The sequence below is a fragment of the Cetorhinus maximus genome, chromosome 4 (assembly GCF_964194155.1).
Source record: "Cetorhinus maximus chromosome 4, sCetMax3.hap1.1, whole genome shotgun sequence".
Taxonomy (NCBI): Eukaryota; Metazoa; Chordata; class Chondrichthyes; order Lamniformes; family Cetorhinidae; genus Cetorhinus; species Cetorhinus maximus.
Genome location: NC_135882.1, coordinates 178,494,703 through 178,510,177, shown reverse-complemented (window position 1 = coordinate 178,510,177; position 15,475 = coordinate 178,494,703). Strand labels below are relative to the sequence as shown.

Below are 15,475 nucleotides of genomic sequence, written 5' to 3'. Positions count from 1 at the left end.
GCCTTGGAGAATGCAGCAGGGAACAGTTAACTGCCAAGCTTTTGTTCAAATTCAAACCAGGCAAGTCGACTCTAATTGGTCAAGGTATTGCCATGGAGAATGATCCAGGGAATGGCTGTCCCCCAAGCTTTTGGTTAGTTGAAAAAGGTGCAATGCGCAGGCATGCTCCTTCTGTCTCCAAAGGACAGGACCTTGTGTGTGATATATGTGGCTTCAAGCATGAGTAAGTGAGCCTGACTGATAATCTTCAATTGATTTTCAGTGTAATTCTTAGCACATTCAGGATTGTTTAACAAGCATTGTCCAGTGGAATCATATCTAATGTTGGACACAATGTTTTGAGTTTTGCAAGCACTGGCTGGTTGGGTACAGTCAATACATTGCCTGTTGCAAACATCTGCAGGCACATGCTGTTTGATGCATTTCGCCAGTCATTGGGACATATGGCTTACATACCTGGCATCACACCGGCATTGAAATTCATGTACTACATTACTCATTTGAGTGGTAGGCAGAATGTCTTTTTGGCTTGACGGTAGCACCCTGCAGGTGGAAAATACCACTCGTGTTGTTACTGCATAGTAGCAGCTTGAAATGGCTAGCTTCACCTGTTGCTCAAATTTTTGAGACACCTTGCCCTTCCAGGGTAACCTGAGGTAGACTGGCACTTTTCGGGATCGCAACTGGTGGCCTTCGGTCCATTCATGAGTTTGTGTGATATACAGTCGGCAGTGATCTGATCAGGGTAGCCATTACCCCACAGGATAGCTTTGATGTGCCCTATCTCAGCATCAAGCTTGGACAGTGAGCAAATAGCTCAGGCCCCATTTACAATGTTGCCAATAAGGCCAACCTTCTGGCGCCTGGATCTGTAGGAATCCCAACCAGTGAAGGGAGACTTGCGGCAGACAACCCATTGGAAGAGTTCTCAACTAGCATGTCGAGGAAAGGGAGCTCACTTGACTGCTCCATTTCAAAGGTGAATTTGAGCGCAGGATGGAGCCCATTAAGGTGTGTCAGGAAATTCTTACATGCAGTGTTGGTGAATCACTCCTGATGATTACAAGACAAAAGGCTTAGACAGCACGTCCCTTTTTCAACAATACTCGAGTTCTGTACTACCAAACGACTAAAGCAGTTGACTTGTGTCAGGCATACAAACGACATGTCCCACCTGTTAGAACCAAAGTAGATGTTATAGCTGAGCAAGCCAGATCCCAGAGGGAAACCTGTCTTACTGATCATTAACCTTTTTTGTGTATTTTGAAAATGAGGAGGAAGAGCTACTGATCCCAAAAGCATAGAACCCCATTAACACCTTCAGGATTTTAAAAATTAAACAATCTATTAAAAAAGAAAAAAACACTTGAGTATATAAGATTAAAGTTCCATAGTTAAAACAGTCTTGCAGAACAACCCCCAAAAAAACCCACTTGATCAAAATACACAAGTAAACTATCTACTTGGCAACAACTTCCTTATAGATTTTTAACCATAAAAATCCAGTAATATTACCTAAAGCAGATTTGTTGTCACTTTAATTAAGGTGTACTACACAACTCATCAAACACTTCCACTCAGATGTGTAAATCCAAAAAGAAAGTTTAGAAACAAACTACGTTCTGAAAACAAAGACTTTTCTGGCTTGAAACTGGGTTACTGCTCAAATTCCAAACTTTCACACCTCAGCCCACAGATTTGGTCTCCACAAAGCCACACACTCAGCTACACATCTTTCCTTAAATATCTTTTTTCCCTTTCAATCCAGATTCCATTGTCTTCACACCTCTTTGAACTCAACTTCTCCTAATATAAAAATCTGCTATATTTTCCTATTGCCTCTACTTTCAAGTCAATAAAATTTAATATACCTTCCCCTGTTTTCTTATGAAACGTTTGTAAGTTGTGAAAGTTCCTTGTCACTTCTAAACTTGCCTTTGAAATTCAACAGCTAAGAAACCAAGTCCCCATTTATAATGCAAATTTAAAATCCAACCTATTTACTTGTAACTCAAACACACCGTAACTCCTCATTGCAAATGCAAGAACATCATATCTTTACCCTCTTATCTCTCCATTCTCACAGACCAAGCTGTCTCTGTTTAACTTCCATAGTTAAATGAATCATGCACACACACACACACACACACACACACACAGCTTCCTTTACAGAAACCACCATAATCCCAAAACTATATTTTTTAAAAATGGGGAAATGGTGGCGTAGGGGTAATGTTGCTGAATCAGTAATACAGAGACCCAGGCTCATGCTCTGGGGACATGAGCTCAAATCCCCTACGGTAACTGGTGGAATTTGAATTTGGTTAATAAATCTGGAATATAAAGCTAGCCCCAGTGATGAAGACCATGAAACTATTGTTGATTGTCGTAAAAACCCATCTGGTTCACTAATGTCTTTTAGGGAAGGAAATCTGCTGTCCTCACCTGGTCTGGCCTACATGTGACTCAAGACCCACAGCAATGTGGTTGATTCTTATCTTCCTTCTGAAGTGACCTTGGAAGGTCAGTTCAAGGGAAATTAGGGATGGGCAACAAATGCTGGTCTTACCCTTAGTGATACCCACATCCCATGAAAGAATGAAGAAAAAAATCATCTCACACCCACTGGAATTGGTTTTGTGATTAAATGATTAGCGCCTCAATGATGGGCATGTTTGCTTGGAAGATGATGCTGCTGTTGGACTACCTTTCATGCCATTGTATTTGGCGAATCTTGCGAAGGCAGCACCTGTGGTTCTGTTGATTTAAGATCAGACGTGATCCTGGTAAATGTGGACTATTTTCCTTATCATGGGAGCCTCCAAACCACAGAACTCATCTTTGCCTCCAGTGTACCAGCTCAGCTTTTGGCTGACTGAGGAAAAGAGTATCTGAGGACCAGGATGTCAAACCCAAGGCTGAGGTCATGGTTTATGGGCAGCAGTGATTCCCCCCCTCCCCGCTCCTAAGTGCTTCAGACTTGGACAACGTGCAGCAGGCACCTCAGAGCATTGGAAGCATTGGATACAAAAGCAGGGAAGTTATGTAAAGCTCTGGTTAGGTCACAACTAGAGTATTGTGTCCAGTCCTGATCACCACACTTGCGAGGGTGCATAGGAGATTTACCAGAATGGTTCCAGAGATGAGGGACTTTAGCTACAAGGTTAGGCTGGAGAAGCTGGGATTGTTCTTGGAACAAAGGAGATTTAATGGAAGCGTACGAGACCATAACAGGCTTAGAGGGTAGACAGCCCTTATGGAGACCCAGTTCCATCTTCACACTGAGAGCACCGTCCTCATCCAGACAGAACCACCAGCTGAAAACTTGGTGTCAGTTAGGCGCTGTGGGCCATCATTAACAGCTGAATTGTATTCAACCAGACTCTGCAATCTCATGGCCCAACATATCCCCCACTCTACTATTATCATCAGGCCAGGGGATTAACTCTGGTTCAATGAGGAGTTTTTTATTTTATTAAATCTTTGGAATGTGAGTGTCGCTGGCTGGGCCAACATTTATTGCCCATCCCTAGTTGCCCTTGAGAAGGTGGTGGTGAGCTGCCTCCTTGAACCGCTGCAGTCCATGTGGTGTAGGTACACCCACAGTGCTGTTAGGAAGGGAGTTCCAGGATTTTGACCCAGCGACAGTGAAGGAACGGCGATATATTTCCAAGCTGGGATGGTGTGTGATTTGGAGGGGAGCTTCCAGGTGGTGATGTTCCCATCTATCTGCTGCCCTTGTCCTTCTAGATGGTAGTGGTCACATATTTGGAAGGTGCTGTCTAAGGAGACTTGGTGAATTCCTGCAGTGCATCTTGTAGATGGTACACACTGCTGCTACTGTGCATCGGTGGTGGAGGGAGTAAATATTTGTAGATGTGGTGCCAATCAAGTAGGTTGCTTTGTCCTGATTGGTGTCAAGCTTCTTGAGTGCTATGGGAGCTGAACTGATCCAGGAAGGTGGAGGGTATTCCCATGCAGTCCCACAGTGCTGTTAGGACGGGAGTTCCAGGATTTTGACCCAGTGCCAGTGAAGGAACAGCGATATATTTCCAAGTTAGGATGGTGAATGACTCGGAGAGGAACTTCCAGGTGGTGATGTTCCCATCTATCTGCTGCCCTTGTCTTTCTAGATGGTAGTGATCATGGGTTTGGAAGGTGCTGTCGAAGGAGCCTTGATGAATTCCTGCAATGCATCTTGTAGATGGTACACACTGGATGCATTGCAAGAATTCACCAAGGCTCCTGTTGGAGATGGTCGTTGCCTGGTACTTGTGTGGTTCGAATGTTACTTGCCACTTATCAGCCCAAGCTTAAATCTTGTCCAGGACTTGCTGCATGCGGGCACAGACAGCTTCAGTATCTGAGCAGTTGTGAATGGTTCTGAATGTTTTGCAATTATCGGGGAACACCCCTACTTCTGACCTTCTGAGAACGTAAGAAATAGGAGGAGGAGGAGGAGTAGATCATATAGACACTCAAGCCTGCTCCGTCATTCAGTATGGTCATGTCTTCTGCCTGAACTCTATTTTGCTGCCTGCTCCCTATATCCCTTGATTCCTGAGTGGCCAGAAGTGAGTCTGTCTTGGCCTTAAATGTATTCAATTCCGGTGCATCCATAAGCCTCTGGGGTTGGGAATCCCAAGGATTCACTTTGAATAAAGAAATTTCTCCTCATCCCAGAGCTGAATGATTGAACACTTATCCTTAGACAGAGCCCCTGTAAGTTGAGGTCAAGTAGGATTTTCCCTCTTGTTGGTTCTCTCAGTACCTGTCATAGGCCCAGACTGACTGATATCTCCTTCAGGGCTCAGCAGCAGTGGTGCTTGTTTTTATTCTTTCATGGGCTGTGGGCATCACTGGCAAGGCCAGCATTTGTTGCCTATTCCTTGAAATCAGGCTGTGCATGACCTGTCTGAAGGCTGCAAGTATCAGTGAAGTTCTGCAGGATTTTAACCTTAATATCAATGGATTCCTTACTCATAGACTCCAGCGCACAAAGGAAGCCATTTGGCCCATTGTGCCTGTACCACCTCTTTGAAAGAGTTGTCCACTTAGACCCAATTCCTGCTCTCTCTCTCCATCGTTCTGCAGATTCTTCACTTTTCATTTCTGCTTTTGTTTCCTATTTCTGTAACCTCTCCTAGCTCCAGTTCATCATCCCTCTGCACCTGCCCACTGTGCATTCCCCTTCTATCTGCCCTACTACGTGAGGCTGTCTCTTCACCCCCCCCCCCTCCCCGCCCCGAACCCAGGCACTGGAATTCACTCGCTGAACCCCTCTACTTCTCAACTCTTCTTCTTAGTCTTTCCTTAAATCAATCTCTTTGATCCCTAGTCACCTACTAACATTTTGACCAAACTGTGGCATCAGTTTTTACTTCCTGCACCCCTGTGAAGAGCCTGGTGATGTTTTCCTGTGTAAAAGTTGCAATATAAATGCAAGCTGTTATTGTTGCTTTTATGTTTCACTGAAATATGACTTTCGCTTAACTCACTTATTGTGTTTTCCAGTTACAAAGGGCTGGTGGCTGAAGCTTTGAGACAGCTGATTGGGGATCAATGTTACAAGCAGGATGAGATCCTCCCCCCAGGGTATTACACAGGTAAAAGCCCATTTCAAACACAATGAGCTGGCTTCCTGTCACGTTGCTCTACAGAACTCAAATGAAAAGGCTGTTAATTCTGCTACTCAAGTGCAGGGTGTAATGTGGTGTGTTCTCGAAGTTAATGCTCAATAAAGATACGGACACTCTGACATCAGCTTTGGGATGCTCTCAGTCAAGGTTGTGGTTGAAAATCCTCCTCTCAAACACTGAGGTTCATCAGCCAGACCTGGTACCGAGGGAGGGTCCCGCTTTTTTTAATTATTCATTTACGGGCTTCGCTGGCTGGGCCAGCATTTATTGCCTATCCCTAGTTGCCCTTGAGAAGGTGGTGGTGAACTGCCTTCTTGAACCGCTGCAGTCCATGTGGTGTAGGTACATCCACAGTGCTGTTAGGGAGGGAGTTCCAGGGTTTTGACCCAGCGACAGTGAAGGAACGGCGATATATTTCCAAGTCAGGATGATGAGAGGCTTGAAGGGGAACTTCCAGGTGTTGGTGTTCCCATCTATCTGCTGCCCTTGTCCTTCTAGATGGTAGTGGTCGTGGGTTTAGAAGGTGCTGTCTAAGGAATAGTTAATTCCTACAATGCATCTTGTAGATGGTACACACTGCTGCTACTGTGTGTCGGTGGTGGAGGGAGTGAATGTTTGTGGATGTGGTGCCAATCAAGCGGGTTGCATTGTCCTGGATGGTGTCAAGCTTCTTGAGTGTTGTGGGAGCTGCACTCATCCAGGCAAGTGGGGAGTATTCCATTACACTCCTGACTTATGCCTTGTAGATGGTGGACAGGCTTTGGGGAGTCAGGAGGTAGGTTACTTGTTGCAGGATTCCTAGCCTCTGACCTGCTTTTGTAACCACAGTATTTATATGGCTAATCCAGTTCAGTTTCTGGTCCATGGTAGCCCCCAGGATGTTGATAGTGGGGGATTCAGTGATGGTAATGCCATTGAACGTCAAGGGGCGATGGTTAGATTCTCTCTTGTTGGAGGTGGTCATTGATTTGCACTTGTGTGGCGTGAATGTTACTTGCCACTTGTCAGCCCAAGCCTGAATATTGTCCAGGTCTTGCTGCATTTGGACATGGACTGCTTCAGTATCTGAGGAGTCGCGAATGGTGCTGAACATTGTGCAATCATCAGCGAACATCCCCACTTCTGACCTTATGATGGAAGGAAGGTCATTGATGAAGCAGCTGAAGATGGTTGGGCTAAGGACACTACCCTGAGGAACTCCTGTATTTATGTCCTGGAGCTGAAATTACTGACCTCCAACAACCACAAACCTCTTCCTTTGTGCTAGGCATGACTCCAACCAGTAGAGAGGTTTCCCCCTGATTCCCATTGATTCCAGTTTTGCAAGGGCTCCTTGATGCCACACTCGGTCAAATGTGACCTTGATGTCAAGGGCAGTCACTCTTCACCTCAACTCGGGAGTTCAACTCTTTTGTCCATGTTTGAACCAAGACTGTAATGTGGTCAGGAGCTGAGTGGCCCTGGCGGAACCCAAACTGGGCGTCAGTGAGCAGGTTATTGCTAAGCAAGTGCCATTTGATAGCACTGTTGATGACACCTTCCATTACTTTACTGATGATCGAGAGTAGACTGATGGGCGGTAATTGGCCGGGTTGGATTTGTCCTGCTTTTTGTGTACAGGACATAACTGGGCAATTTTTCATATAGCCGGGTAGATGCCAGTGTTGTAGCTGTACTGGAACAGCTTGGCTAAGGGCGCGGCAAATTCTGGAGCACAGTACTTCAGTACTATTCAGACCCGCTGTCAGTGGTTCAGTACTGAGCGAACGCTGCACTGTCGGAGGGTCAGTACTGAGGGAGTGCCACACTGTTGGAGGGCTAGTACTGAGCAAGTGCTGCACTGTTGGAGGGCCAGTGCTGAGAGTCTCCTGCACTATCAGAGCTGCCATCCTTCAGATAAGACATTAGCTAATTCTCCGTCTTCACTCTTTGGTGGACATGGTTCCTGTGGCACTATTTGATGCAGACCAGAAGAGTTGGCATGACCAAAGTGCATCTCTCAAGCAACACCATTTAAAATATATATAATCTGGTCATTTTTACATTACTGTTTGTGGGAGCTTGCTGTGAGAAAATTACCTGTCATACTTCCCTACATTATAGCTGTGATTGCATTTCAAAAATGCTTTATTGTCTCTGAAACACATTGGGCTGTAGTGAGGTTGTGAAAGGTGCTAGAGAAATGGATGTTTTTCCAGCCTGTATCCTGGTTTCTCTGCCTATTACTGATGACTTTCTGACTGTTTTTGGATTTTTCTTTAAGGTGACACAGAAAAGGAATTTAGATAGGTGACTCACTACAAATACGCTGGCTTCTGACCATACATTCGTGCTATCACGAGATTTCCTAATTCTCCCTCTGTAACATCGCCTGAGACTGCTCCTGTCTCTGCTTATCTGCTGCTGAAATACTCATCCACGCCCTTATGTCCGAACTCGACTGCCGTTCAGTCTTCCCAACATTTAGTTGAAGGAAATTTAAGACCATAAGATGTAGGAACAGAAGCAGGCCATTTGGCCCATCGAGTCTGCTCTGCCATTCAATGAGATCATGGCTGATCTGATAATCTTCAACTCCACTTTCCTGCCATTTCTCCATAACCTTTGATTCTCTTACTGATTAAAAATCTGTATATTTCATCCTTGAATATACTTAACGACCCAGCCTCTACAGCCCTATGCGGTAAAGAATTCCACAGATTGACTACCCTCTGAGAGAAGAAATTCCTCCTCATCTCTGTCTTAAGTGGACGCCCCCTTACTCTCAGATTATGCCCTCTGGTCCTAGACTCTCCCACAAGGGGAAACAACCTCTCAGCATCTACTCTGTCAAGCCCCCTAAGAATCTTATATCTTTCAATAAGGTTGCCTCTCATTCTTCTAAACTCCAATGAGTACAGGCCCAACCTACTCAACCTCTCCTCATAAGAAAATCCCTCCTTACCTGGGATCAGTATAGTGAACCTTCTCTGGACTGCCTCCCATGCCAGTATATTTTTCGTTCGATAAAATGACCAAAATGTCTCTCAGTATTCTAGGTGTGGCCTAACTAGTGCCTTGTATAGTTTTAGCAAGACTTCTCTATATTTATACTCCATTCCCTTTGAAATAAAGGCCAACATTCCATTTGCCTTCCCTATTACCTGCTGAACTTGTATGTTAGCTTTTTGGGATTCATGCACGAGGACCCCCAAATCCCTCTGTGCTGCAGCTTTCTGCAGTCTTTCTCCATTTAAATAATATTCAGCTCCTCTATTCTTCCTGCCAAAGTGCATAACCTCACATTTTCCCATACTATATTCCATCTGCCAAGTTTTTGCCCACTCACTTAACCTGTCTATATCCCTCTGTAGACTCTTTGTGTCACCCTCACCACTTGCCTTCCCACCTATTTCTGTGTCATCTGCAAACTTGACGATAGTACATTCACTTCCCTCATCCAAGTCATTAATATATATTGTAAATAAATTTCTGCCCATGCTGTACTAGATGTTGGGCAAGGTAGTTTAATCGGATCCTTTCCATTATAGTATCCAGCTACATTTATGTAGCAAAGAACCAGATATTGCTGAAACTTTTGATTTAAGGTATTGCTGAAAAAAGACGTATGCTATTGAAGCCTTTCATCTGTCACTCATTGGGACACGACACAAGAATACTAAATTTCAAAGGAAACAACAGTTTACAAGATTCATTGTCTAGTCGGCTCTGATTGGTCGAGATGTTGCCATGGTGAATGCACCAGAGAGCTATTGTCCCCCATGTTTGTTTATTCAAAGAAGGTGCAATGTCTGGACATATTCCTTTTGCCTGCAGAGAACAGGTCCCTGCATATCAATATATGTAACTTCTAGCAAGTGTAAGTGAACTACATTGCAAGTCCGACTGAAAATCTTCAATTGGCTGTTAGTGTAGTGCTTTGCACAGTGGGGATTGTTCAGTAAGTGCTGTCCAATCGCGGAATCACTCTAATGTTGGACATTATGTTCTGAGTTTTGCAAGCACGGATTGGTTGAGTACAGTCAATACTCTGCCTATTGCGAACAGCCGAAGAGATGTGCTATTCGATATGATCTACCAGTCTTTGGGGTATACAGCTTACGTACCTGGCATCACACCAGCACTAAAATTCATGTACCACATTACTCATTTGTGTGATAGGCAGAACATCTTTTTGGCTTGATGGAAGCATCCTGTTAGTGGAAAACACCACTCGTGTTGCCGCTGCATTGTGGCAGCTTGAAACAGCTAACTTCTGCTGTTGCTGAAATTGTTGAGAAAGCTTACCCTTTGTAAACTGAAAGTGAAGGCTTTAAGCCCATTTGTGAGTTTATATGTTATGCAGTGAGCAATGATCTGATCAGGATAGCTTTGACGTGAGCTATTTTAGCATCAAGCTTGCATGGTGAGCTAGTGGCTCAGGCCCTATTTATGAGATTGCCAATAAGGCCAATTTTGTGGTGTATGGAGCTGTATGAATACCAATGTGTATATTGACTAATGAAGGTGGGCATGCAGCAGTAGTAGTAGAGAACTGATTAGAGATTTCTCAGCTGGTACGTCGAGGAAAGGGAACTCTTTAGACTGATCCATTTCGGAGGTGAATTTGAGTGCATGATGGAGTTCATTAATGTGTGCGAGGAAATGCTTACGTGCAGCTGCAGATCACAAATGTTATCGTCTACGTAATAGAAATATACGACGGGTAGGAGGTTGGGGGTCATTCCATCAAAAACGTGTTTCTCACGGAAACCGACTAAAATATTAGCAAGAGCTGGGCCTAGATGGGAATCCGTCGCATCATCATCATTCAATATTGTAAGCCTATTCGCTAATGTGCCACTCAAGGAAGCAATGGACATTTGTGCAGTGTCACTATATCATGGCGATCTAGATGTGCCACCATGTTCTGAATCTGCATTCATTGAACTTGTGAACTTAGCAACTTGTGCTGTTGAATTCAGCTTTAATGACACTAGATGGTGTTGCCAAGGGATCCCCTCTAGGTCCAGCTGTCCCAAACATTTCTGTCGGTTTCCACGAGAAATGTGTTTTTGACGGAATGACACCTAACTTCCTACCCCATGAATATTTCTGATACCTGGATGATGCATTTGCTATATTTGAATCCTCAGCTGAATGTAAGACTTTCCTTACAAACCTTAATGCATGCGCTCCATCCTGTACTCAAATTCACCTTTTGAAATGGAGCAGCCTAGTAATGAACTCCCTTTCCTCGACATGCTGGTTGACAAATCTGCTAATGGGTTCTCTATACTGTTTATCACAAGCCTATCTTCACTGGTCAGTCTATGCGTTGGGATTCCTACAGTTCCACATGCTATACGATTGGCTTTATTGGCAACCTTGTAAATAGAATCTGAGCCATTTGTTCACTGTAAGCTTGATGCTGAAATAGGGCACGTCAAAGGATAATGGCTACACTAAGTGCAATTTCTGGTTTAATTTGGATAAGAAAATAGCAGGAGTGGGAATGGATTTTGTCAGACAGTCTGGCTGTGGAGTATCCTGGCATTGCAGCATTTGGCGCCTCAAGACAGTTAACTGTGGGCTCATGTCCATGACATGGCCTGGTGGAGAGAGTACCAAGTGGTGATGGTGTATTTCCCCTTTGGGAGAGAACATACGGTGACCTGCTGTATTTCCTGGAACGTGGTTCAGGGCCTCACTAATTTTAGAACAGATTGTGTCTTTCACCTTGATCAATACAATGTACATTGTACAAGGGACCTAAAGGGGTGAGGCTGGTTAGTTCAGAATAACTTATCCTGTAGTAGGACATATGCCTTCCCTTGACACTGGAACTGTCAAACTCAAAGGGAAACAATTACCTTTATTGGCATGGTACTCTGTGTGATGCAGTAATTAAGTGGAATACATTGCTATGCCACAAAACACTTATTGGCAATTTCTGCATGTTTTTCTTCTTTCCTGTAAAAGTAATTTTACACAAGATCATCCATTGTAAAATGAATTTTGGATCATAATTAGAAGCCTGCCTCTACTGCTTGCAAAAGAAGCAAGTGTGACGTGAGAAAAAACTTTTTCACACGACGAGTGGTTTGGGTCTGGAATGCGCTGCCTGGAAGTGTGGTGGAGGCAGGTTCAATCGAGGCATTCAAGAGGGTATTAGATGATTATTTAATAGAAACAATGTGCAAGGGTACGGGGAAAAGGCAGGGCAATGGCACTAGGTCATAATGCTCATTTGGAGACATTGATGTGTAGACGTGATGGGCCGAAAGGCCGCCTCCTGTGCCATTAAAATTCTGTGATTCAGACCAGATCATTGTTCGCTGTTTATCGTACATATTGACAAATGGGCCTAAGCCACTTTCGGTCCTGAAAAGCGCCCAGTCTACCCCAAATTACCCTGGAAGGGTAAAGTATCTCAAACATTTGAGCAACAGGTAAAGCTAGTTGTTTCACGCTGCTACTGTGCAGTGGCAACATGAGTGGTGGTTTCTCCTAACAGGTTGCTGCCATCAAGAAGAAGCCAAAAAGACATCTGCCTACTGCACAAATGATTAATGTGGTCTATGAATTTAGTGCTGGTGCGATGCCAGGTATATGGACTGTACATCCCAATGACTAGTGGATCGTATCAAACAGCACGTACCTTTGGCTGTTTGCAACAGGCAGAGTACTGACCGTACACAGCAAAATTCAGAACATAATGTCTAACGTTAGATGTGATTCTGTGATTGGACAGCACTTGCTGAACAATCCCAAGTGTGCTAAGCATTACACTAACAACCAACTGAAGATTATCAGTCGGGCTCGCAATGTGGCTCACTTAAACTTGCTCAAAGCTGCATCTGTTCATTATCAGAGGCTTGTTCTCTGCAGGCAAAAGGAAAATGTCCAGGCATTGCATTTTTTTTTTGAATAAACAAAAGCATGGGAGCCAGTAGCTCCTTGGTGCATTTGTCATGGCAACATCTCGCTCAAGCAGAGCCGACTTACCAACCAATCAGCACCTCTTTTCTCATGTTGTATGGATAATTGTTCCCTTGAAATTTGGCATTCTTGCATCTGTCCTGGTGAGTGCAAGACAGCAAGTCTCTTTATTCAGCAATACTCAAATTCTGTACTTCCAAGCAACTAGATTTAAGGTAATTGACAAAAGAAGCAATGAGAATATGAGAAATTTTCACAGCGAGTGGTTAGGGTTTGGAATGCGCTGCCTAAGATTATGGTGGACGGAGATTCAATCAAAGCATTCAAGAGGGAATTGGATTATTATGTGAAAAGGAAGAAAGAGCAGAATTACGGGGAGGTGGTGAATTGCTAATTTGGAGAGACAGCGCAGACACGACAGGCCGAATGCCCCCCTCCTGTAACAATACTGTTATTCTGTGATTCTCTCTCTTTTCATTCTTCCAAAACCTTTCGTAATTTTCAAGGCCTCAATTCAACTTTTTTTCAAGAGGAAAGAGACCCAGCCTGTTCATCTTTCCCTGATAAGTAAACCCACACATTTCTATCAACCTTGTAAATCTTCTCTGCACCCTCTCCAGTGCCTCGATATCCTTTTTATAATATGGTGACTGGAACTGCACGTGGGGTACTCTAAATGTGGTCTAAGTTTCAGTACAGGTTTAGAATAAACTCCCGAGTGTCCAATTCTATCCACCTGGAAATAAAATCTAGTGCTTGGCTTGCTTTTTCTATGCCAGCTAATTTACAAATAACACTGAGATGAGCAACCAATTCATCTTTGTTCTGATGATACTGTTTGAGGGATAAACATTGACCAGGACACTGGGAGAAATTTTCATACACTTTTTCAAATATTTCAAAAGGACCTGATACATTCATCTGAACGAGGAGAGAGGACCTCAGTTTAACTCTGATCAGAAAGATGGCGCCTCTGGCAGTGCAGCACTCCCTCTGTGTAGGCTGCCCTTTTAAGGGCTCTGTCAATCCTTGCTACATTCAGTGCTGACTGGTTGTCTGCTGGGTCCACAGCGTGAGCCAATGGGAGCTCTGTCCTGCCCTTCAAAGTTATGCTGCTCCTGCCTACCGTAGGCATGACTGAGGGTGGTCACAGAGAGACTCCCAGCTCAGACTGAAAGCATAAATTCCAATGCATTCCTCCAGTTCAGCAGAAGCATCTGAAAAAAGGTTGACTGCTCCCTCCATGGCCTTGCGCATGAAGGCTGCACAAGGCCCAGTCCTGAGGTATCCGGTGGTGTTGATTCTTGGTTTAATCTCTGGTTGTACATAGAAGGAAGTTGAGGGCCTGTTGAGTTTGGGAGCACCATCAAGTGACTCCCACTAGACAGTGACCTTATGTGACTGGAAAAACTCAGCAGGTCTGGCAGCATCGGTGGAGAAGAAATCAGTTGACGTTTCGAGTCCTCACGACCCTTCGGCAGAACTGAGTATAGTTAGGAGAGAGGTGAAATATAAGCTGGTAGAGAAATGGAAAGCAATGAAGGTGAGCAGGGCAGAAGAGACAGGTGGAAATCCTGTCGGAGAACAGAACAGTACTTCTTCAGAGAGGGCATTTCTTGAAGAGAGGTGGCAGTCAATTAAACACAGAGATAAAAACAAAAAGCTAAAAGCTACTGCGGATGCTGGAAATCCAAAACAAAAACAGAATTACCTGGAAAAACTCAGCAGGTCTGGCAGCATCGGTGGAGAAGAAATCAGTTGACGTTTCGAGTCCTCACGACCCTTCGGCAGAACTGAGTATAGTTAGGAGAGAGGTGAAATATAAGCTGGTAGAGAAATGGAAAGCAATGAAGGTGAGCAGGGCAGAAGAGACAGGCGGAAATCCTGTCGGAGAAAGATCCTGGTCAAAACAGTTCAAGGCCACTCAAAGCCTAGGCTCCTATGTGGGTACTTGGATATCTAAAATCAAGCCAATGACCTTGGACTGTGCCCCCAGCAAGATTTAGGCAAACAGAGGAGGAAAATAAGAATTAGAGTGAACCTAATTTGTTTGCTAATTTGTTCTTGGAATGCATGTGACACTTGCAAAGTCACATTTGTTGTCCCACAAAAGCATCTCGGGAACATCAGTGACCTTGTTGGGTTTTTGTGTCAAGCTGACAGTTTCCATGGTGATTGTTCCTGGTGTCAGACCACAAATTACCTGATTTGTTCAATTTCACAACATGCCAGAGTCATTTATGGCACTAGGGTCATAGAGGTCTACTGCATAGAAAAAGGCCCTTTGGCCCATCGAGTCTGTGCCGGTCAAACAAGTACCTAACTATTCTAATCCCATTTCCCATTCCAAGGCCCATAGCCTTCTATGCCATGGCATTGCAACTGCATATCCAAATACTTCCTAAATGTTATGAGGGTATCTGCCTCTACCACCCTTTCAGGCAGTGAGTTCCAGATTCCCACCACCCTCTGGGTGAAAAAATTCTTCCTCACATCCCCTCTGAACCTCCTGCCCCTTACCTTAAATCTATGCCCCCTGGTTATTTCCGGTCTACCCTATCTATGCCCCTCATAATTTTATGCACCTCAATCATGTCCCCCCTGAATCTCCTCTGCTCCAGGGAAAATAACCCCAGTCTATCCAATCTCCTCATAACTAAAACTCTCCAGCCCAGGCAACATCCTGGTAAATCTCCTCTGCACTCTCTCGAGTGCAATCACATCCTTCCTATAATGTGGATTCCAGAACTGCACGCAATACTCTAGCAGTGGCCTAACCAGCGTTTTGTACAGTTCCAGCATAACCTCCGTGCTCTTATATTCTATGCCTCGGCTAATAAGGGCAAGTATCCCATATGCCTTCTTAACCACCTTAACTACCTGTCCCACTACTTTAAGGGACCGGTGGACATGCA

General features: G+C 44.4%; 1 protein-coding gene across 5 annotated transcripts in view; it reads left to right on the top strand.

The window, feature by feature from the left end:
• fastk (Fas-activated serine/threonine kinase) overlaps positions 1 to 15,475 on the top strand; it is a 59,357-nt gene that overhangs the window by 26,485 nt on the left and 17,397 nt on the right. For all 5 annotated transcript variants that reach the window (XM_078541218.1, XM_078541216.1, XM_078541217.1 and 2 more), the window contains exon 6: positions 5,515 to 5,606. In XM_078541218.1, coding sequence (XP_078397344.1) covers positions 5,515 to 5,606 — 92 coding nt within the window. The remainder of the gene's footprint in view (positions 1 to 5,514; positions 5,607 to 15,475) is intronic.